Source organism: Plodia interpunctella, chromosome 19 (assembly GCF_027563975.2).
Source record: "Plodia interpunctella isolate USDA-ARS_2022_Savannah chromosome 19, ilPloInte3.2, whole genome shotgun sequence".
In the NCBI taxonomy this organism is placed as follows: Eukaryota; Metazoa; Arthropoda; class Insecta; order Lepidoptera; family Pyralidae; genus Plodia; species Plodia interpunctella.
Window position 1 is genome coordinate 6238459 of NC_071312.1, and position 21478 is coordinate 6259936.

The 21478-nt window shown below is 39.4% G+C and overlaps 1 protein-coding gene across 1 annotated transcript in view; it reads right to left on the reverse strand.

Annotated features, from left to right (window-relative positions):
• The window catches only part of LOC128678046 (uncharacterized protein), a 32274-nt gene that overhangs the window by 5630 nt on the left and 5166 nt on the right, over positions 1 to 21478 (reverse strand). The window contains exons 9-40 of the mRNA XM_053759294.2: positions 21306 to 21456; positions 20666 to 20797; positions 20114 to 20264; positions 19720 to 19796; positions 19272 to 19383; positions 18782 to 18900; positions 17885 to 18021; positions 17271 to 17446; positions 16452 to 16546; positions 15793 to 15965; positions 15274 to 15448; positions 14040 to 14179; positions 13552 to 13678; positions 12866 to 13055; positions 12299 to 12444; positions 11827 to 11965; positions 11099 to 11281; positions 10524 to 10639; positions 9915 to 10026; positions 8962 to 9143; positions 8569 to 8693; positions 8169 to 8289; positions 7719 to 7854; positions 6472 to 6627; positions 5716 to 5862; positions 5132 to 5230; positions 4848 to 4971; positions 4211 to 4362; positions 3626 to 3715; positions 3133 to 3336; positions 2512 to 2721; positions 1773 to 1912 (exon numbers count right to left, since the gene is read on the reverse strand). Coding sequence (XP_053615269.1) covers positions 1773 to 1912; positions 2512 to 2721; positions 3133 to 3336; positions 3626 to 3715; positions 4211 to 4362; positions 4848 to 4971; positions 5132 to 5230; positions 5716 to 5862; positions 6472 to 6627; positions 7719 to 7854; positions 8169 to 8289; positions 8569 to 8693; positions 8962 to 9143; positions 9915 to 10026; positions 10524 to 10639; positions 11099 to 11281; positions 11827 to 11965; positions 12299 to 12444; positions 12866 to 13055; positions 13552 to 13678; positions 14040 to 14179; positions 15274 to 15448; positions 15793 to 15965; positions 16452 to 16546; positions 17271 to 17446; positions 17885 to 18021; positions 18782 to 18900; positions 19272 to 19383; positions 19720 to 19796; positions 20114 to 20264; positions 20666 to 20797; positions 21306 to 21456 — 4537 coding nt within the window. The remainder of the gene's footprint in view (positions 1 to 1772; positions 1913 to 2511; positions 2722 to 3132; positions 3337 to 3625; positions 3716 to 4210; positions 4363 to 4847; positions 4972 to 5131; positions 5231 to 5715; positions 5863 to 6471; positions 6628 to 7718; positions 7855 to 8168; positions 8290 to 8568; positions 8694 to 8961; positions 9144 to 9914; positions 10027 to 10523; positions 10640 to 11098; positions 11282 to 11826; positions 11966 to 12298; positions 12445 to 12865; positions 13056 to 13551; positions 13679 to 14039; positions 14180 to 15273; positions 15449 to 15792; positions 15966 to 16451; positions 16547 to 17270; positions 17447 to 17884; positions 18022 to 18781; positions 18901 to 19271; positions 19384 to 19719; positions 19797 to 20113; positions 20265 to 20665; positions 20798 to 21305; positions 21457 to 21478) is intronic.

Here is a 21478-nt window from a genome sequence, read left to right on the forward strand (position 1 = left end):
ACGAAGACAACGAACCGGAGAATCCATGATGAAATATTTGCAGGCTTTAAAGCATCTTGCCGCGACTTGTAATTTTGGTAAATGCAATTCATGTTCGACATTAGAGGAAAATCTTAGGGATCAGTTTGTGTCTGGATTTAATCAATGATGCGATGTGATCCAGAATTTTCGCGGAAAAGCATATCAAATACAAGGAAGCCGTGGAGCTGGCTTTGGCTGGAGGCCGCGGAGAAGCACGCGGAGGGAGTGTAAACCCGGGGTCGAGCAGCGTCGACGCGGGGGATGGTCTCCATGATACTCGCGGGACACGAGGGATAGCAGCACCGGGGCAGCGGCCGGCGGCCGCGGCAAGGCGCATTGTGCAGATCGGTGTCGTTATACGCAATATAATTGTGATGAGTGCAACCAGTGCGGCCATTTAAAGGTCATGTGCAAACAAGTGCACGAGTTTAGATCGCGAGTGAGTGGGTATACTTACGTGAGTGATAACGGTGGATCGGATGGCATGTTCGATATCGAGGTGGCGACTCAAGGTAACAAACCGTTCTTTATTAATGTTATGATTGATGGTAACAATATTGAGTGCGAAATAGACACTGGTAGCAGAATATCCGCAACTTTCAAATAAATCGATTATAACAGATAATTTGATTTTACGTGCATACTCCGGCTCTCAAATCGAATCGCTCGGTTATATAAATGTAGACGTTGTCTTAGCTAGTGTTACAGCCACTTTACCATTGTATATTATTAAAAACGGCGCTCGGCCCCTTTTAGGACGCGATTGGTTACGGGAGTTACAAATTAACAATATACAATTGCATGAAATAATCGAGGATCGTCTTGTGAGTCAGTTAGCTGCGGAGTTTCCACAAGTGTTTACGGACAAGCTGGGTACGTGTAAGCGTGCTGCAATTGAATAATTGCAGCTCTCAGATAGCTCGAGCTCGCAAGGCTCGAAGCAGATGGATCGGAATATGGGCACAGCGATCGTTCCAGTAGTGACACAAAACGGTGAAATAAGAATTTGTGGCGATTATAAAATTACGATTAATCCCAAATTGAAAAGAGAACATTATCCATTGCCTCGTATTGAGGAGTTGTTTGCGAACCTCAGTGGAGGGGATAGGTATTCTAAAATAGACCTTAGGCATGCTTACGAACAATGTTTACTTTCTAAAGATTCCCAGGCGTATACAGCAATCACGACACATATTAAAACTTTCGTATATCGTCGTATGCCCTATGGTCTTTCCTGTATACCGGAAAAATTTTAAAAAATAATGGAGGAAACGTTACGGGCAGTGCCAAGCTGTGTGGTTTTTTGGACGATATCTGTATAACCGGGAGAAATTATAAAGATCATATGGCAAATCTGAGAGTGGCATTTAAATGTACATTTATGGCAGAACAAGTAGTTAGTTAAATAGAAGTATCTTGGCTTTATTATAAACAAGGAGCACCCGCCGTGCTGTTTCGCAACCCATCTCGATACACTTGGCAGCGCATCGGACTTCGGTTCTTCGACACATTTGTTTCCCACTTTGAGCAATTGTCACTTCACTTAGATTTATGAATTTATTGTATATTTTATGTGAAATTATATTTCTTTTAACTATAAATAAAGTTTTATTTTTTTTTGTACCCTCCGCCGATTGCTATAGGTTATATTTTATCTCAAAATTCCCACGGGAGCGAAGCCCCGGGCCGCATCTAGTAATATTATAAACGAACAAGCTATATGTGAGAAGGTGATATAATCGTGTACCAACCTCATCGTCCGCAGTGTCGAGACACTGGCGGAAGTGGTTGAGGCAGGGGTAGTGGAGCGCGGGGGCGGGGGGCTCCACACTGACCACCGCCGCCATCGCCCGCGCGCCCACTATGGCGTCCAGTCGCTGGTCCGCTTCGTCTGGAAGTTATTCAGCGTTATTTAAAAACCTGCAGCTATTTTATTGTTTTAGTGTTTATTATTACGGACGCTAGATGGCAGTAAGCTACATAAATGAGGGCGCTGTCTCCTGTCGGCTGGCAACACTGATTTATCAACCAATCTTGACCATTCTATTTGGCATTGCAATTTTTAAAAAATTTAGCTCGTTTAAAATCAGTTTCCTCCACTTCCTTGACAGATTGTACATTGTTCGACGAGCTTGGTGAAGGCGAAACAGCCGCCAGCGTTGAAAATGCAGTCAGGGTTGTCACAAAATATGAAAACCGTTATTACTGTATTTGTATTAATATTCCCAAAAATTGCAACCTGAAACTTATCCCAAAGCACCTCTCAGCGAAATAATTTCCAAAATTCTTTTGCAAAAAGGAATTCAAATTATTCCTGAGTACTTCTTATCCCATCACTGTAGAAATAATGGGGTAAAAAGTAGCGAAGCTTCGGGACTAATAAGAAGCTATTTTTCTTCACCTGCGCTTTGGAAGTCAGCAATAAACTTAGTTTTAAGTAAATCTTTGACGTCAATAAGTGATGATTGAATTTACGATAGCTATACTAACCGCTTTTGACCCTCTCCAAAAGTTTAGCCAACGTAGCCTGCAGCAGCTTAGCGTGTTGTGTGTTCGTCTGTTCCAGCACCTTGACGACGCGGCACTCCACCGCTTGTTGCAATAACAATAGCCCCGCTTCAGCTACGAGAGCCGAGCCTTTGCTCTCGCGCAGGATTTCCGTAGATAAGTAGAGGAGTGTTGGAAGTAGGGACAATGCTCCTGAAAAGGATTTTTTAGGGTTGAGAAAAATATTTTCTTTTAAGTTTTTTACAAAAATGTTTTTTTTTTCACACATGTTTTTTTTTAATTGCATTCAACGCCTGATAAAAACGTTAGAGGAGTTCACCACTGGTTGGGAGCAGATCTAAACTTAACGTGTGTACGAAAATTCTACTCAATCGGTTGAATGCAAAATTGTACCCGAACAAACATATCGTCATGCATATATATATACTTACATAAAGTAAAATAAAAGCCTGTATAAATGAAAAGACAGTTCACAACTCACCACCAGTTAAACGCTTCGCAAGAGAAAATCTAATTTTCTTTTCACACTAGCTTCAGCGCTCGGATTCGCTTCAAGAACAATGCCGATTTACGGGTAACTATTGCAACAGTATAAGTTCATACCGTGAGGACTAGTGAGCGTGGGTAGCTCTCCCATGGCCGATAGAGCCTTAATCAACAACGTGTCGCCGTGAGGTCCGAAGCTCCTGGGCGTGCCGATCACACCGGCAGCCTTCAGCGGCCGCAGCTGCGGCAGCCTCCTCACCAGCAGGCACACTGACAGCTCCAGCGCCGCGAACACTAGCGATTTGCCCGGGGGCAGGTCTCCTGTATGAAAGAGACAGAGTTTTTAATCTTTATTTTAACAAGTGACTGGTGTCAGATTTTCAAATCACCTAAAGACATGATGTGCCTTTATGACTATGACAATAGTCGCATGCACACTAGTGAAATTAACAGTCAACCAGTGTAAATCCGTTAACCGTGTGCAGGCTTCCTCATTTACGTTTTCCTTCAACGGAAACAAGTGACCTAAGACACAGATTGAAGACACTATATTTTGCTGTTAAAGAATACCTCATAATTTTTCATAATATGAATAATCTGTTAAACCAACCTGTAGGCCCGCCCTCGCCTAGTGTGTGAACCACTTCCAGAACTGATTGCGGGATCGCACTGTTGTCTTCGGCTTCAGAGGGCGCTAGTTCTGAGGAAAATTGAAATTATAAAATAAAAGTAAAAAATGTAGTGCAAATGTAGTGCTTACAAAACATCTGTTAAAAGTAAATAAAGCAGATTTCCTATGCCATTAGGTGATAAGCGAATTATTAATGTCATCTTGTCTCGCCCACACATGTTTGGCCTTCATTCACCTACACAAACTATGTCAGTCTGAATAATCAAACGTGTTGTACGTTTGATTTATACATTTTATAGTGTTGTAGAGTAAAAATTATGTCCAAAGCAAACAAAAAATTGATTTTGACCTCACTCGCCAGTAGCGCCGACTAATCTATCTTATATGTATATAAAACTCTTACGTTACTGAGTTACTGACTGACTGACTGGCAGACAACACATAGCCGAAACTACTGGGCGTAGAAAGCTGAAATTAGGTGTGTAGGACAGTGTAGAGGAGCACTAAGAACGGATTTCCCGTAAAAAATATAACAATATAGATGTTATATGACATAATACTAACCTTTGATCTTTGCCTGCATATTGGCATGCAACTGCTCCCTAGCGCCCTCTATGATGAGTTTCAGCACGTCGGCGGCTAAAAGCAGGGCTTCGATGCTTTCCTGCGTCAGCCCCGTGCGGTGGATTATCTGACACAACTCGATTGCTAATGCTCTGGAAAACAATTCGATGCCGAAAAATTATACACTTTCGACGTACGTTGCTGATTTTTCCTTGAGGTAATATGAAAAACTTATATACAAACTACGCAATGCACGTTGATTCGCGTCGGCATCAGGCTGAGTTCACCGATAGTGTAGCATTTTATTTGGTTTTAAATTTAGTGGACTTTTTTCTATTATAAATTTAACCGGCAACGGCGAACTTGCGATGGCCGTTTTTTGTTTGTAAATATGTATTTTCTAATGCAACCAAAATGATAATAATTTAACTAAAGTAACTACTTTTCTTACTTTGAATAGAATGGTCAATCGACTGTGACTGGTGTTTAAAAATGTATGTTTTTTTTTTTTAATCTTCCATTTATGACACAGAAGTAGGAGAAAAATTGCGAGCAGTGGAATATAAGAACAAAATTCAATATTTTTTAGTAATATATTTTTTAGGTTTAAAAAGCCGAGAATAAAATGTGTACTAACCTGTCTTTCAGTAACCGAGCCCTGTTTTCAGGAGCGTCTAATAAAGTCACAAGCGACATCAACACAGTGATTGTATTTTCAACGCTCATATCTCGTTGGGCGCATAGAGCCTCCATGCATATGCCTGAAACAGATTATATATTATGAGACTGATAAAAATTTAATCTCATCTAATATCATTATATGTTGTACTGCATGATATAGAGTTCATTCATTCATTTCAATATATGACCTCACTGTATGAAATGAATGATTGAGAAAATCTTCAATGAACACATTCTTACCAAATAATAAATGGAATCTCTCGTCAACCGGTTCAAAGAACTCGCAGTTACCGTTTTCAGTTTTCGACGACCTATTGTCCAGTTTAGCTTCGGTTTTACCTGTAAAATAAATATTTACATAATATTTTTTTATATTATTATTTGGATAATGCATCAAGTTAAATCATTTATTCAGAAATTACGCCTTCACAGGCATTTCAGTCAAGTCATATTCTAAATTAAGTAATATTTACCAAAGCTACAAACCACCCGAAACCACACCCACTGGTGAGAAGAAATGCCGAAAGAAACTAATATAAACAGAGGGCTGAGGGCTTCCAATTACCATATTTTTTAATATATTTTTTTTTCTCAGTAATATAATAATGTAAGTACACAATAAAGTACATGGTCAATAGCTATACGGAAACATATTATGATTGTGATCGTGAGCCGATGAAAAAAAAAATACTTTTAACAAAACTAGACTAACATGTTGAAATAGATATTTATATTCTTTTATTTGCCTACTAAGTGTACAACGATAGGTTTAAATAATTACACAATAGTTACTTGTGACTCAGTCACCATCTAGTATGGATTACCTGTGGCTTGTGATATGTCAGCGTTGAATCTGAGAGCGGCGGCGTCCAACAAAGATGGCCACGCGTGTCCGTAGTGCGCACGAGACGCTTCCGCCGTTTCCGCGGAGTAAAATGCTCCACCGCCGTGAGGCAACTGCGATGAGAACTCTGAAAACGCATCACAGGTTTTTACACAACTAAATAAAAATATAAGGGTTCCGTTTATACAACAAAAAGATTGTTATGTTTTCAGAATTCATGTCTTTGTGTGAGGTTCAAAATTTTTAAACTTCTTATGTAATGATGTGCGTTGTTATATTTGTATGAAAATTAGTTAAATAATATGACGAAACTTTTTCAAATTTTTACAAAATTAGTTAATTGGCTAGAAATCAACTTGGGGAAAATATACATTTTTTGTTTGTAACGCGTTTTGTTTGTAATGTTTGTAACGCGATCGCACCGTTGGTCTGATTGTGATGAAATTTGATAGGTATGTAGTATATGTCAATAGAATTTTTAAGTACGTGGGGCAACAAAATCGTTCAAGTAGTATATGAAATATTCACAATTTTATAAAAATGTATTGTGTCCGCGACGTCTAAGTTCACGGCAAACAACTAGTAATAATTATAATATTTATTTATTTATATTTATCTATCGTATTTGGCCTCCACAATGAACAGATGTTTGTTACTCAATCGCGCAAAACAGGAAGAGAGTGAAATGAACTTGGTTATAAAAAAATCCGGAAAAAAAATGAGTCAAATGAGTGACCTGGCGGCAGAGTGAGCAAGGCGTGGTCCTTCAAGGCCGCGAGCCAGTTCTCCCCGAGGCTGTCGAGTTCGGGCTCCACGAGCTTCAGCAGACTCTCGCCTTTACACTCGAACTCCCCGTACTCGCTGTCTGTCTCGCTCTCTTGCTTGTTGTTGTCTGCGAACCATCATGTTTAACGCCGGCTGCACATTGTCGCGGACCAATTCGCCCAACTTGGCGAATTCGACATACATCGCTGGTTTTTCGTTGTGGCGAATATATGCACTCATACAAACTATGCAATGTTCAGAGTTAGGCAATGGTGCGTAGCCAACACGTTCAACGCCCACGAATATATATGCATGCATCCTAACTATCTTAATCATACCTAATATTATAAATGCGAAACTAAATTTATTTGTTTGTTACCTCTTCACACCAAATATACTGGACCGATTGTCATTAAATTAGCTCTTAAATTAGTATGTAACCTCAAATAACACATAGGGTACTTTTTATCCCGAAATTCCCAAGGGAGCGAAGCTCCGGGGCGCAGCTAGTACAATATACATAACTTTCGAAACACATGTCAAAAAAGTTGACCGGCACAATAGTGCCGGACGAGACTAATAAGTCTCGTTCCGGCCGTGGGAGACAACGCTGTCCGATGGTCACAGCAATTTTCAAACTTCTCGTGTAAGATGCCTGGCGTTAATTTTAACCAGTTTTTTAGCCTAGTTATGTAAGTAGCATGACCCACATCGCTCCACAGATCAGTTTGGATATCGCAGCCCTCAAAAATTTTATAAGGCACTAAAACAGAATACAGGTAACAAAAAAAACATAATTGAAATGATAAATATCATAAATAATCAGCAATCCACTAAAGCTTACACGAAAAGTACCTGGTTTTGTTTTTTAAATTATAATGTACTATTTATTACAATCTATTTAATTATAATATGTTGCCCGCGGCTTTCGCTCCCGTGGGAACTTTGACATAAAATATAGCCTATAGCAATCTTGGATAATGTACCTTTCTAATGATGAAAGGATTTTTGAAATCAGTTGGGAAGTTTCGGATATTACCCGCCTCAAACATACAAAGTCACAAACTCACAAACGCTCTTTATAATAACAGTATATGGTAATCGCTGATGGTAAGCAGCCAATCCTGCTTGCATCACAAGAGGTTGTATACTAACTAGTGTTAGTGGGAGGAGAACATCTAATTCCTAACTAAAAAATGTTACTGAGTGGCTACTCACCAATTTGATTGGAATTCTGCAGTATGGTGTTCCGCCATTTCGCCAACTCGGTGCTGTTGTTGAAAGGTTTCGTGTCGAGTTGTTTGACGTAACTGCCGGGAGCGCTGCCGTTACTGACCATCGCTACTATGTACACCTGGAAATATTCAATATATGACAAATGTTGAATTACACCATTTTTTTATCTTAAAAGCTGAATAAAATCTGATGGAATATGCGAAATACCAAATGTTGCCTGAAAACCACATAGTAATTACAAATCAAGTGCGGGAATATAAATTTTAGAAATAGAATGTCATTATTTAGTCGATGGCCTCAAACAAAACAAACAAAAAGCTGCGGTCTTATGAATTCTAATCAGCCAGTGTGAATTAAAAAAAAAAAATAGCAATGTCGACTCGCGAGGCTAAATGTTTAACACTAAGGATTCGCATGGAATTAAAAACTTACTTCGGCCCACGCCTTCAAAATGGACAATTTCTCCAATGTTGCCATACTTTCGTTGTATATGAGCGTGGTGTTGCCCTTTGTGTTCAACTTGTCCAAGCTAGATACGAGCAGTTGGTGGACCCTACGAAACCAAATGAGCGTAAATAAACACCGAATACAAAATAAAAAAAATCGCATATACTTATGTAGTATGAGAGAGAGACGTATTTTTGCGTCTTGTCGGTTTTGAGATATCGCGTAGCTCAGGGTAAGCATAAGAATAGAAACCTCACTAATTTGAAGATTTCGTTGTGATTTTACAACTGGCCAAAGAAGGGTTCATTTGGAATGTTATTGTTGCTATACAGGTTGCCGCCAAAGCTATGACATCCAGGTGGTATGCCAGGGCGGGAGCTCACACCTCCTCAAGTCGTTGATGTCCCTGGCCACGCCGCAGCCGATCCAGGCGGAGCAGACGTCGCAGGCGGCCGCAGTCACATGCGAGGGCGTGTCTCCGGAGAACGCGGGCCGGACGGCCGCCCCCACCTAAACACATTATATAATAAGCTTTGTTGTCAGAGAGATCAAATGAAATTATTTTGGTAATTCCCAATTTACGCAGAAACTTATAATGTTTAACAGGATATAAGCTTTTAGTAAGAATAACAGCTGTCATTTCTTCTGTATATAAATATAAAATTTATGTACAGAAGAAATAAATGACTTTAATTGCTTAATGACAATTTTAATGCATTTTGATTGTCATTTTGATTGGAAGCGTGCTGGGCCCATAAACAATAATAAAACAAGTGACCTGAGCCTGGTACTGCTCCAGCAGCAGATGGCCGGGGAAGCCGGGCTCGGGCGCGCACGCGAACTCGCGCACGCAGCGCTGCAGCACGCGCAGCCCGCGCAGGCGCAGCGCGGCCGCCTCGCCTGTCGCCGCCACGAACGCCATGCGCACCAGCTCCGGCAGGTACACCGACAGGTAGTCCGCTGTCGTCAAACGTTATGTATCATATGTTCATTCGCTTAGTATAGGTTCGCTGAGCGTTTCGACCGATGCGGTCGCCGTGTCATTACAATTTTTCAAATTTTAACCAAGACAAGAAAGAGTTTAACTATATTACTTTACATTAATTACTCTGTACTATAGTAATGTCAATTTTATGAATGATTGATTTTGAAAATCCTCAAATAAATTGACAGATTGTAATGACCGCGCAGCCGCAGCGGAAACGCTCTGCGAACCATCCAATACCAGTTCCACACTATCGGCGAACTATACAGGGTTACTGATATCAAACGCAAAACTTCCTAAAAACTACTTGAGTACATGAAAACTAGCAACTTTTATTCTACGACTTTTCGTATTAGATAGTTTGTTTTTTCATATAAAAAAAAAAACAATCTAATTTGCAATTCTACACATCTTAACTCTATGTAATAACCAAGCAACACGAGACAGCACAGTAGCGTTATGTAGCGAAATCAAACATAGAGTTAACGTTTTATAAAAACGACATTAAAACTAAAAAAAATGTATTTATTATGTTTAGACAAAAGTCGTAGAACAAAAGATGTTAGTCTCTATGTACCTTATGCTACTTTGGAAGTTTATGCGTTAGATACCAGTAACCCTGTATATATAAATTAAACAGTACATTTAATTGTATATAATAACACTTTGCACAAGTCTTCCTTTATATTATTGTTATTGAAAATAACATTTTCTAAAGACTATCGAAAAAGTTAGATATCCCTTACCATTCGGATCCTTCTGAATCTTTTCCTTGGCTTTTACGAGATCAAAATGAGCCGGGTCACCCGTCGCTTCGCAAGCACCCATAATTTTCTGAAGACACTCCATTGCAAACACCTGAAAAACAATAGGTACTTATCTATAGCTAGCTTCCCGTCCCCCGCTTCGATTGGGTAGAACCAAAATAAATTATACATCTCAACCTTCCTCAGGAATAACACTATCTATTTAAAAAGCCGCATCAAAATCAGTTGCGTAGTCTAAGCATACATAAGCGACTTTGTTTTATAATATGTAGTGATTAACTAGTAGAAACTAAACAAATTAATTCCTTGAAAAATTAAATATGCCTTTTAACATATTTCAAAAAAAGGAAAACTAAGATTACATAGATAAGATTTTGTATCTAAAGTCACATTATTTTTATATATATTATTAGACGGTCTGTCTACAAAGAGTAAAAGTTAAGAGGACGTTTTTTAGCTGGCAATGCTGGGTGCGTCAACCAATCTTGATCTTGATTCGGTATTGCAATGCCAAAAAACGTAGCTCGTTAAAAGAATGACGTGATACATGACGATTAAAATCAAAGATATATTTTAGTAAATACGAACCCTAGTAGGCCACCGAGACTGTACAGCTGGGTGAGTGGATTGTTCAGATTCAGCATGGAATTCCGCCTGGTCGTCATCACCCTCGCCGTCATCCGTTTCCGGATTGTTGCTGTCCTCTGAAATTAAAGGAATAAGTTTTATTTCATTTATTTTTCATACAGACTGCGCCAATTATTCCTCGTGGTTGGTTACTTTTATCGATTTAAATTGTTAACAACATTATCAATATCAAGTACAAAGAATTGTGTTTCACATTCCATGATACAAATAAATAAAACATTTAAAAAAAAAACATTATTCTTCTCCACAACAAAACAGACACAGTTAATTTCTTAACAAAACTATATTATGCTAAATTATTAATATTTTACAACGTTAGTCAAGTCGACGCGTTAACACGTTTTAAATAAAACATCGATTGCGCCATTTTTTAGAATAGAATAGCAGCTATTTTATCGTTTTCTACTTCTTATACAAGAACTGTTTTATTTTCCTTGTAGTATTTACCATGGTCCTGTCTTCTGATATAAATAAGTCTACTAATAATAAGCAAATAATAAAAATTATAAAGTTACCCAATCGTATGGTGAGAACTCGTTTCAACAATCCTATCCAGTCCTTTAACTTGGCGGACGAAGCCGCGGCGAGGAGGCAGCACGTCAGAGTATCACGCGCATACGACAACAAATGTTCGTCTCTTTCTGTGTCCAATAAAGCGAATAGAGCGCCGGGCAGTCCGCTATCTGTTATCACTACTCCTGTAAAATATTTTTTAGTTGCATGTTATATCGACATGTGGTCGTCTAGTGACTGTATTCCTTACATATTATAAAACAAAGTCCTCTGCCGCGTCTGTCTGTCTATTCGCGATAAACTCAAAAACTACTGCATGGATTTTCATGCCGTTTTCACCAATAGATAGTGTGATTCCTAAGGAAGGTTTAGGTGTATAATTTATTATGTTTTTACACGAGCGAAGTCGAGACGGGCCGCTAGTTGGAGATATTTCAAGGCCATGGATTAACGAAAGTGTACAGGCTGTAATAAATAAACTTTTTGCCGGAAAAATATGTATCTTATTTCATTATTATGCAGTCATTTATTATGCAGATGTCGTATAAAGCACTATGTAGCACTTGGAACAAAGTACTATTCTCAACTCGGGTGATTAACGCCCTCGAATACGTCTCGGGCTCAACCTCGTTGAAATCAGTCACTTTCTTGTCTTTCATTTTCCTAATAAGAAAGATAGAAAATATTCTGTTATTCTTTAAAAAAATACAAGAATACTATATAAGCTTACCACAATATGGTTTGGCTGGCACGTGGTCCTGTGCCATCAACGCGTATTTGCAAACTTCCGCAGCTTCCTTCTGAGACAGCTGTCGCAGACAACACAGTGCTGCTCTGCGCACTGCCAGCTCAGAGTGCGATAAGTCACGCTGAAAGATTGTTCTTATCTTAATCGGACGCTGGGAAGACAGTCAAATTTGTCTTGCAAGATTTGATCCAATATACGGGACACTTTGAATAAAAGCCGTTTTTTATTATTAATTTGGGTGTGTTTGACCTCATTTTAGCCTGATAGAAAGCAAAGATTTAGGATATTGCACGCAGCTCGGAAATGCCTATTCACTGTTGCTTTAAAGATTCTTAAATTACAGAATTCTGGAAATGCAGGGAGAGCTTTTAAAAATAAACTCGAACAGACAAAATAAAGACAAACAAGAGTTTGATATGCCTCACCGCGCTTACTAAAACAAAGTCAATCTTACACATAGCTGTGGCACCAAGGTGTGCAGGTTGATGTGCCTCGGCGCAAACATCTGCAGTTGTTGCAGACATCCGGCCGCTTCGGCTCTGCCTCCGCTGCATTCCAACAGCGCTGCGCTCGCGCATGTGAAGCGTGACACCGCGCTTACTAAACAACGAATATCCGATTTTGATTTCATCTCATTTTGATTTTCTAAAAAACTGCTTCGCTAATCGAACAGAAAATTAAATTTTAAAAATATTTAATATCGATTGCTATGAGGGTTTTCTCATGACGAGGGACCAGATGTCAGCGCTAAGACAGAAGGTTCGACGCTGTATTGCCATTGGTCTACGATTTGACACATATAATCAGTCGTCAAATTTATATTACAATACTGTATTTTATATTTACTTTATCATTAAACCCAAATAGGGTTAACAAATAAAATACATTTATTCATACTTTTACAGTTTTTTCCGAAGTGTGACTGGCAAAGAATGCTTTCAGCTATATGTTGGGTAAATAAATTTGAATAAATAAGTTCATGAAAAAAGAAGGACATTCACGACATTCAGACATATCTAACCTTGCAATTCAGGTCCGACGACAGTGATCAAAGCAGACAACAGTCTTCCAATACTCCTGTGCAAGTCTTCTTGGAACGGAGGAGCATTGAACAGCAGCTTGAGCGCCAGATTGAGGGTGGATTCCACGTGGCTTCTGAACATCGGGCCCGAAGCGTCTGCTAGCACTGTTAGTGCGTGAAGTGACCATACCTGGGAAAAAAATATTTGTTTACGTATGCTACCCCAAAGTGAAGATAGATTTACGTTTAGACCTAATTACTGCCGTCACACCTAGGTCGTAGCCTACTTACTGGCTAGACTTAGACAAGAAAGTCAAAATATAGACACACAAAGTGCAAATCTTTTTATTGACCTGTTTCCCACAAGAGAACAGAAATACCTAAGTTTTGTACCTGTAGTAGTTTTTTACCTGTGTGCGTTGTGCAACTTTGCTATATACATCTCATCATCAATTTGATTCGAAGTGAGACGCAGCTAACCAGTCACAGTGCGCAATTGTGACGAAACGACAACCACACCGCGATGTGATTGTTTCGAATCGACTCGATGGTGAGTAGTGAAATGCAAACTAGCACTTTGCCCTCTGTTCTCTTCCCTCGAGCGAAATCGACAGACTATGCACATTGCTGCAAGTTTCCCCAGCGCTCGCTGCACAGCGGCCACCGCCGCTGCAGCAACTACTCACTTGGATCTCGACGTTAGTGGTGTCCTGAGCCAGCGCACGTAACACCGGCAGCGCTGCAGCGCTTGACGCGGCGCCTCGCGCTCGCTGCACAGCGCCCACCGCCGCTGCAGCCGCTGCACGGACCGGTCTGCAAATATTCACTCATTAAAAACAAAAATAATGTAACATATCTGATACCTGATACCGTATCTGTATTAATTAACTTTATTTTTCAAAAACATACGCAAAGCTCATCCAAAATATTGGTGAACTGAATAAATAAATAAATTATTATATTTTTATTATATTGTAATAAGTACACCATGTTACTATCGGCTGGAACTTGTAATTGGCTTCTTGTATATGTAATTTGTAATGTAATGTTTGTATATGCTGTTGGTTCTCCTAAAAAATTATAAATAAATAGATAAATTTAATGCAAATTGGTAGGATGACCAGTGACCAGTGAGCAGTGACCAGTGAGCATTGGCTCGCTTAGTGTCGGTTACCTGTTAGCCGAAGTCCTGGCCAAGGCTATAACCCGGTCACTGAGCGCCTGGCTCTCGGCCTCGCACACGCAGCCGCACAGCCGGCCGGCGCACGAGGCCGCTGCCGCGCGCACTGCAGCGCTGTTCGACGACAGACCATTCTGGAAGTATGTTAAAACCATGAAGCGAACACAGAAATGTTTACCAAGTGGACGAATATACTTAATAATAATAAATTAACTTTATTGCCCATAAACACATTAGGTACACAAAGAATACATATTACGTTCATATGGAGCAAAGGCGGACTTATTGCGGACGACCTCGGTGACGCAATGGTAAAGTGCTTGGCTCTGAACCGAGAGGTCCCGGGTTCGATCCACGGTCGAATACGAAAATCATATTTTTGTGATTGGCCCGGGTCTTGGATGTTTATCTATATATGTATTTGTTATAAAATATAGTATCGTTGAGTTAGTATCCCATAACATAAGTCTCGAACTTACTTTGGCGATAGCTCAATCTGTGTGATTTGTCCTTATATATTCATTTATTTATTGCTCAGCAATCTCTTCTAACTTTTGGGTAGAGAAGAACCTTACACTTATATCTTAATTTCGACGTATGAACGTCGAATCGATTAAGGTATATTATCGAGAAAAGTTAAAAATTCAATAATTTCTTTGTATTTTTTTGTTCGTCACAATTAGTCACCAAACAGCGAAATAAATAAAAACGAAAGAGAAATCACATGTATGAAGTATTAAAAAAAGTTTAATATATTTTTTTTATACTACAAATAAAAATCTACTGTCGTTGAGTCACATCTTCGTTCCAACTAACAAAAACTTACTAAAACGGAAAAATATTTTCTCTTACAACTAGCTACCAAACACCGAAAAAATGTCGTCTTGTAACTGGTTAGATAAGCTTGCTTACCAAAGTGGAAGAAGAGATTTTCGGCTCCGCATAGTCAGACAGCGAGCTATGTAGAGTTTTATTTATATTCCTGGTGAACATCGATTGATCGATGATATCGAAATGGATATTCTATCATTTATCAAAAGACAATAAAAAAACAATTTGAAAAATAACTTTCCCCATCACTATGATTTATCATTATCGCTTGGTGGTACCGTGTAACTTTAAAAGTTTGACCCACCATTGCATATATTGACAGAAGATAGGTGGTACATGATCATACTAAGGAAATAGATTAGTTTTTTTAGCTCAAATAACAGGTAAACCCACTCACAATAATCAGTTCAGTGGCGATGCCCTTCACAGTGTCCTGTCCCAGGGAGCTCTTCATCTCGGCCAATGTCCTCAGAGCTAGAAGTAATGCAGTGTACACGTTCAGTTGTATGGCCTCTTGACGCGGCCCTTTCGACATCTTGATGCACTCCACGAAGTGCTCCAGCATTTGTTGTCTGGTGGGAGAGAGACGGAAAATGTTTATATGTACGAGTGGGAGCGAGCACGAATACTTGCGTGAACGTGATGCCAGCTCCACAGTAAAACCGTTTGTTTGCCAATAGTGATAGTAACGCCATTCAAAAATTGGAAACAAAGGTGAAATAGAATAAATCTATACTATTATTATAAAGAGGTAAGCGTTTGTGAGTTTGTATGTTTGAGGCGGTTAATCTCCGAAACGACTTCAAAAATTCTTACATTATTTGAAAGGTGCATTATACAAAGATTGCTATAGGCTATATTTTATCTCAAACTCACAACGCTTATCTCTTTATAATAATATTATAGAGATTCTCACCTATGTTTGTTGGCAGCTTTAGAGAATATGAGCGGGAACAAAGCCACTGAGGCGTCGATAACAGCCACTCCCAAGGGCTGGGAGTCGCCCGCGCTGCAGCCGGCGCTGCGGTACACGCAGCACGGGTCGTGTTCCAGGGCGCCCGACCCGCTTGCGCTTAGTGGAGATATTAACTGTGAACAAAATTAATAAAAACTCATATATAACTCTATAGCCAGTTATATAACATATATAGCTGGCTTTTACCCGAGGTTTCACCCGCGTAGTTAGTTCTCCGTAATTCAAACTACATGTATGCAAAATTTCAAGAAGATTGGTTGTGTAGATAAAACGTGAAGAGGTAACAAACTTACTTTCGCATTTATAAAATCTACTAGCTTTTGTCCGCGTCTTCGTTCGCGTGTTTTCCCACGGTAACAGACATTTTTTCCGGCATGAATGTCTTTCTCCATACTTCAAACTACATGTATGTGCAACATTTCAAGAATATTAGTTGGGTAGATAGAGCGTGAAGAGCTAACAAACAAACTTACATTCGCATTTATAATATTAGTTAGGATTACAGGGTTAAAATCCTAGGCGAGAAGGTTGGCGACGACTTAATTTCCATAAAACGATATCGCAATATAACATGTACAAAAATTTTATGGGTAAAATACCTGTTCTTCGATTTCGGCATGATCAGTGTCATAGATCCAGCCTTCTTCGGCTAACAAAATGGTGTCTCGAGGGTGCATTGAAGATCTTAGAAGACCTGCAAACAATATAAAAAATATTCCATTTAAGAAATATCATATTTTTATTGATCGCGCACTGTCATAATTTAGTAAAAAGGAAAAGGTTACCGCGTCTGAAATCGTCGTCGTAAATTGTGACTACATTTATAATGGATAACAAATAATACTATAACAAATATACTAAATATACTGAAATTCTTCATAGTCGTGTTCCTCAAGGCTGAGGGTCATGGTCATTACGTGGAATGAAACACACGTAACAACTTTCTTGGAATTATTGATTAAGTGGTTTGCCATTGCCTTCTCATTTTATTTCACACACAAATATAATAATAATCAACCAGTGTGCAGGTTTCCTCACAATGTTTTCCTTCACCGGAAGCAAGTGGTGGTCGATGAAAACTACTATACATGAGACAGATTTGTATACAAACTCCGTAGGAGTAGGATCAGAATTTGAGACCTTTCGAACCACAGGTCTTAACCATTACACCTTCTATGAAATAGAACTACAATGAAATATAATCCCTTATTTTGTGTAGCATAATTTGCTGTGTATTTTTAGTATTCGCTATAAATTAAAAAAAATATATAAGAATGAGATCGTGATGGTCATTGAAACTGTCGTCATATTTCCTTCGGTTAAGTAAAGGTCGACATCGCGACCAACTAAAGTAAGTAAGTAGTAAGCTTCGATATAAGGACTTTATAGCTGATCGAATGTGTGTGAACATTATTAACCAGTAGCAATGTTGTGTTCGCCCTGGGCCGCGATCTCGGCGGCCAGCAGCCGCAGCAGCGGCGCGGCGGGCGCGCAGGCGCCGCCCAGCGCCGCGCACGCGCGGAACAGCCGCAGGCGCAGCAACGCCGCGGGCGCCTTCAGCGCGCCTCCGTAGTTGCGGATTACACCGCCAACGCTGTACATAACATTGTCTATGTTATACGTTACGTTCCGGTAGGTAGTAAGTCATGTCGAATGCCTTTAGGGGATTTGAACCAAAATCTGACACCAGCGTTACTAATTAACAGATAAATCAGAAAAATAATCTCTCATATCCGCATACTTCAGGTTTCATTCGGAGCTGTGACGCCGCGAAGTCCCGGGGTCACCATAAAGAATATCTTTCAAATGTTTAATATTGTGATTGCATAAGCGGCCGGCTGCCTGGCATCAATCCTCCTTGGGAATCCTATTGTTCCCTATCAGTTGCATAGACTATGTGTCCTGGCTATGTGATCCTATACTAGGGCGAAACCAGACGCCACAGAAAAATAATATATAAAGTAAACATTAAAAAAACAATGTTTAAGGGCAATCAAACATTACTATTTCTGGAAAAATCACGAACACTCACTTGGTAAGAACTGCAACGGCTCCATCAATGGGTTGGTTCAGTCGTTTCGCTGTGTCGTCATTATGGACCAACGATGGACAGTGGACCAATAAGCTATGTAATGCCGATAACGCCCCCGCACGACCTTCCAATGTCACCTGAATAAAAGATCATAAATTGGATTCTTCTCTCTCTCTCTCTCTCTCTCTCTCTCTCTCTCGTATCTCTCAGTCTGAGAGTGTCTGAATAAACATAATAAATTCTATTCTCCTCTCTCTCTCAACTGAGCGTGTTACCGGTTTCTTCTCAGCTGTTGGGCGTTGGAGCACCGGACCTACTTTTTTGTCTTCACCTTACAAGGTTATCGACATCCTTAGTAGCCAGACCAATGGCATGCATATCAAATTCAAAAGTTATTCATAAGATTTAATATATTTTGAATTTAAATTGAATGGGGAAGACGCCACAATCTTCCATCATTCTTGACAACATCAAACCTACGAACTTGCAATTCAGTTAAACGTGTCTTCTAGTTTTGCGACACTTAGCCTTATACTCCCGTTACGAACGCTATTTAGCCTAATAAAAATATCACCCCTCACAACAAAAATCTAAACATATTTTATTCTATAACTTCAGTAATGAGTACGCACAAAGTCAACGAATGGACATGCAAAAGTTACCTCATGAAGGACTGTGTGATTAACTCAATCTGTGTGATTTTTCTCTATATATTTAGTTATTATATATATATATATATATATATATATATATATATATATATATATATATATATATATATATACACATATAATGAATTGTACTTTTTAACACATTTTATGAAGTAAGAAAAATTGCTACAGCAATTGACACAATTTTCTAATTTTCTAGCAGTCATATATCTATTAAATAATTCACCTGCCAAGTGAAGGCATCTCCTCTCGCCTTCTCAGACTCCAATTCTTTAACGGAGCGCGGGAAACTGTTCCGCCATAGCAACAGCATACGCGGCAATAATCCGCGAACCACTGGCACTCCTGTAAATAAACTTTACCATTAGACAAATACATGTGATCGTAGACAGAGACAACTGTACACTTCGTCGTATCTTTCATTTCGCTTATAAAAGAGATTTGTGTATTGGAAATATGCGAGAATAAATGGGACAGAGCTTATTTATCTTTTATTCTCGTGTGCCCGGTTTTACAACGCCTAATCTGTCAATTTATATGACAATGAGTCGGGAAGTTGTTTTTAGTCGTTTTTAGTTTTCTTTGTTTTGAACCGGTTATTTATGTTCCATAGATGTTACATGTTATACATATCACTCGGGGTAGACAGAGTCGAAAGTTACGAGTCGTAGCTGGATTGGTAGAAATGAGATACAAATGAATATTGATCTACTCACCTAATGTACAAATGGCGCCAACAATGAGCCAGCCCGCGTTAGTTCTGGCGGCGGTCAATCTGCTGCTCTGTCCGGCTGATCTCAGCAACTGCTCGGCTGCATTGAAGGCCACCTATAAAACAATAAAAAAAACTTTACCATTGGACTAAATTAGTTGTTTCGTTGAGAACGAAAATTAATTGATTTAATTTAGTTAGTCGTACTAGAAATAGTATTTTGTAACAGCTGAAGTTTGGAATTCTCTCCCCGCATCGATATTTCTCGAATCCTACAATTTATGGATATTTAAGGCGAGAGAACCTTAAAGAGACCTCTGAGGATCTAATAGGAAAAAACATTTCCTGCATTCAGGACATTCCCCAGACTTCATCTTTGCTTTTCATCAGACTAGATCGAGGTCAACGCACTCAAATTATTAATTGAAACAAATGTTGATTCATTCATTCACCTTGCCGAGTCCGTGCGGCACGCCGAGCGAGGAACTCCGCACTGAGCCGAGGATGGCGGCTAGCGCTGCTGAATAACCTGGAATTCGAATTCTAATTTATTAATTTTTGTTCAATAGCAAAGAAAAAATATCTCTGATACCTAGTTTTGGCAGCAATTTCTTCACCTCATTGAATTTTGTTTAGTTCTATTATTAGTACTAAGCTATCAATGCTGTGAAGAAAAAATATTCGATTTTACGCAATCTTATTCAATCTATTTTTTAATCGACTTTATTCAATCATATTAAATTTCGCATGATTTTATTCAAATTTAATACTACTTCATATCGTTCAATTTGAAACTGTAAATAGTAAAGGAGTCTATCATATTTAGTAAAAAGCATAAAGAGTGACCGGAGATATGGTGCGGCGTGGGAGTGTGTCCGTCGAGCGCAAGCAGACACGAGTGCAGCCGCGGGGTCACGTGCGCGGGCACCGCGGCGCATGCGCAGCGCAGGCAGCGCGCCGCCGCCAGTCGCGCCGCCGCGCACGGGTGCTCCAGCACCTGACACACACCGATCAATCAACTTATAGGTTTCTCCTGTAATCTACGAGCAATGAAAAAAGAAATTGTTCGGTTGTTTCGCAGATCAAAACGCCAGAGGTGTCATGCGCGTGTACTCTACACATATAAGTTTTTGTATGACAATGTTATTAAAATTCAAACCATTTGTTTTTTTCTAAATAAACACAACAGCGCGCAAATTTAACACGACCACCAATCATTTAAAACACCATACATCCAATTTTTCTGGAATTGATCAAATTTAAAACCACTACTAGCGCTATCTATCCAATTTTTCTCGAATTAATTAATACATTTCCTAAATTACACCCGAAAATCATGCTTTTTAGAAAATAATATTTATTTATTATTACTCCCTCAAAAATAAATAAACAACTTACCGAAGAAATGGCGTCGATCATGTTCAACGACGTGTCCGATAAGAGATTCTGCACCGACGTGCCCAGTTGAAGCGCCAACTCCCCCGCTTCAGTCAACGCGCAGACTAGCAAATGTTGACTGAATAATGTTTCCTGAAACAAAGTGTTTTTCATTAGGAACGGGACCGAGCTATGGCAGAACCACTTCCCCACTCGTCTGCCTCAGCCACGTATCATCAACATTTGCTAGAGAAATGACGATAAAGCGCCAATAAATTATATTGATTTCTGCGCTTTGCTTCGTGATCACACTATAGAGTAGGGTCCCATTAGGGAGTAGTCTCCCAAATGTGACCAACTGTGACAAGAACCGAGGACAAAACAATCGCTATCGCTGGTTGACTGGAAGAGATCCCTTCATAGGATGAGTATATTTACATTCTATGAAGCATGTGCTTTTATCATTTGTATTTTGTACAATCACTAGCGGCCCTTCCCGGCTTTGCTCAGGTAAAAACATAATAACTTATACACCTAAACCTTCCTCAGCGAACAGACAGACAAACAGATGCGGCAGAGGACTTTGTTTTATAATATGTAAGGATACAAACAAAAACATTTAATTCATGCAAAGTAATTAACAAATTGCTTACAAACTCACCTGGTTGCAATCCTTGGCGTTCTCCGGGTTGAAGTCGATGCTGTTCATCTGCTTGATTACAATCTGTATGATCTCCCTGCAAGCGGACGCTTGCGCTTTCTCGCCAAGCATCTTGCCGAGCGTGTTGCGGAGAATGTAGTTTATACATTTTCTGTAGAGTTTAAAAACTATTC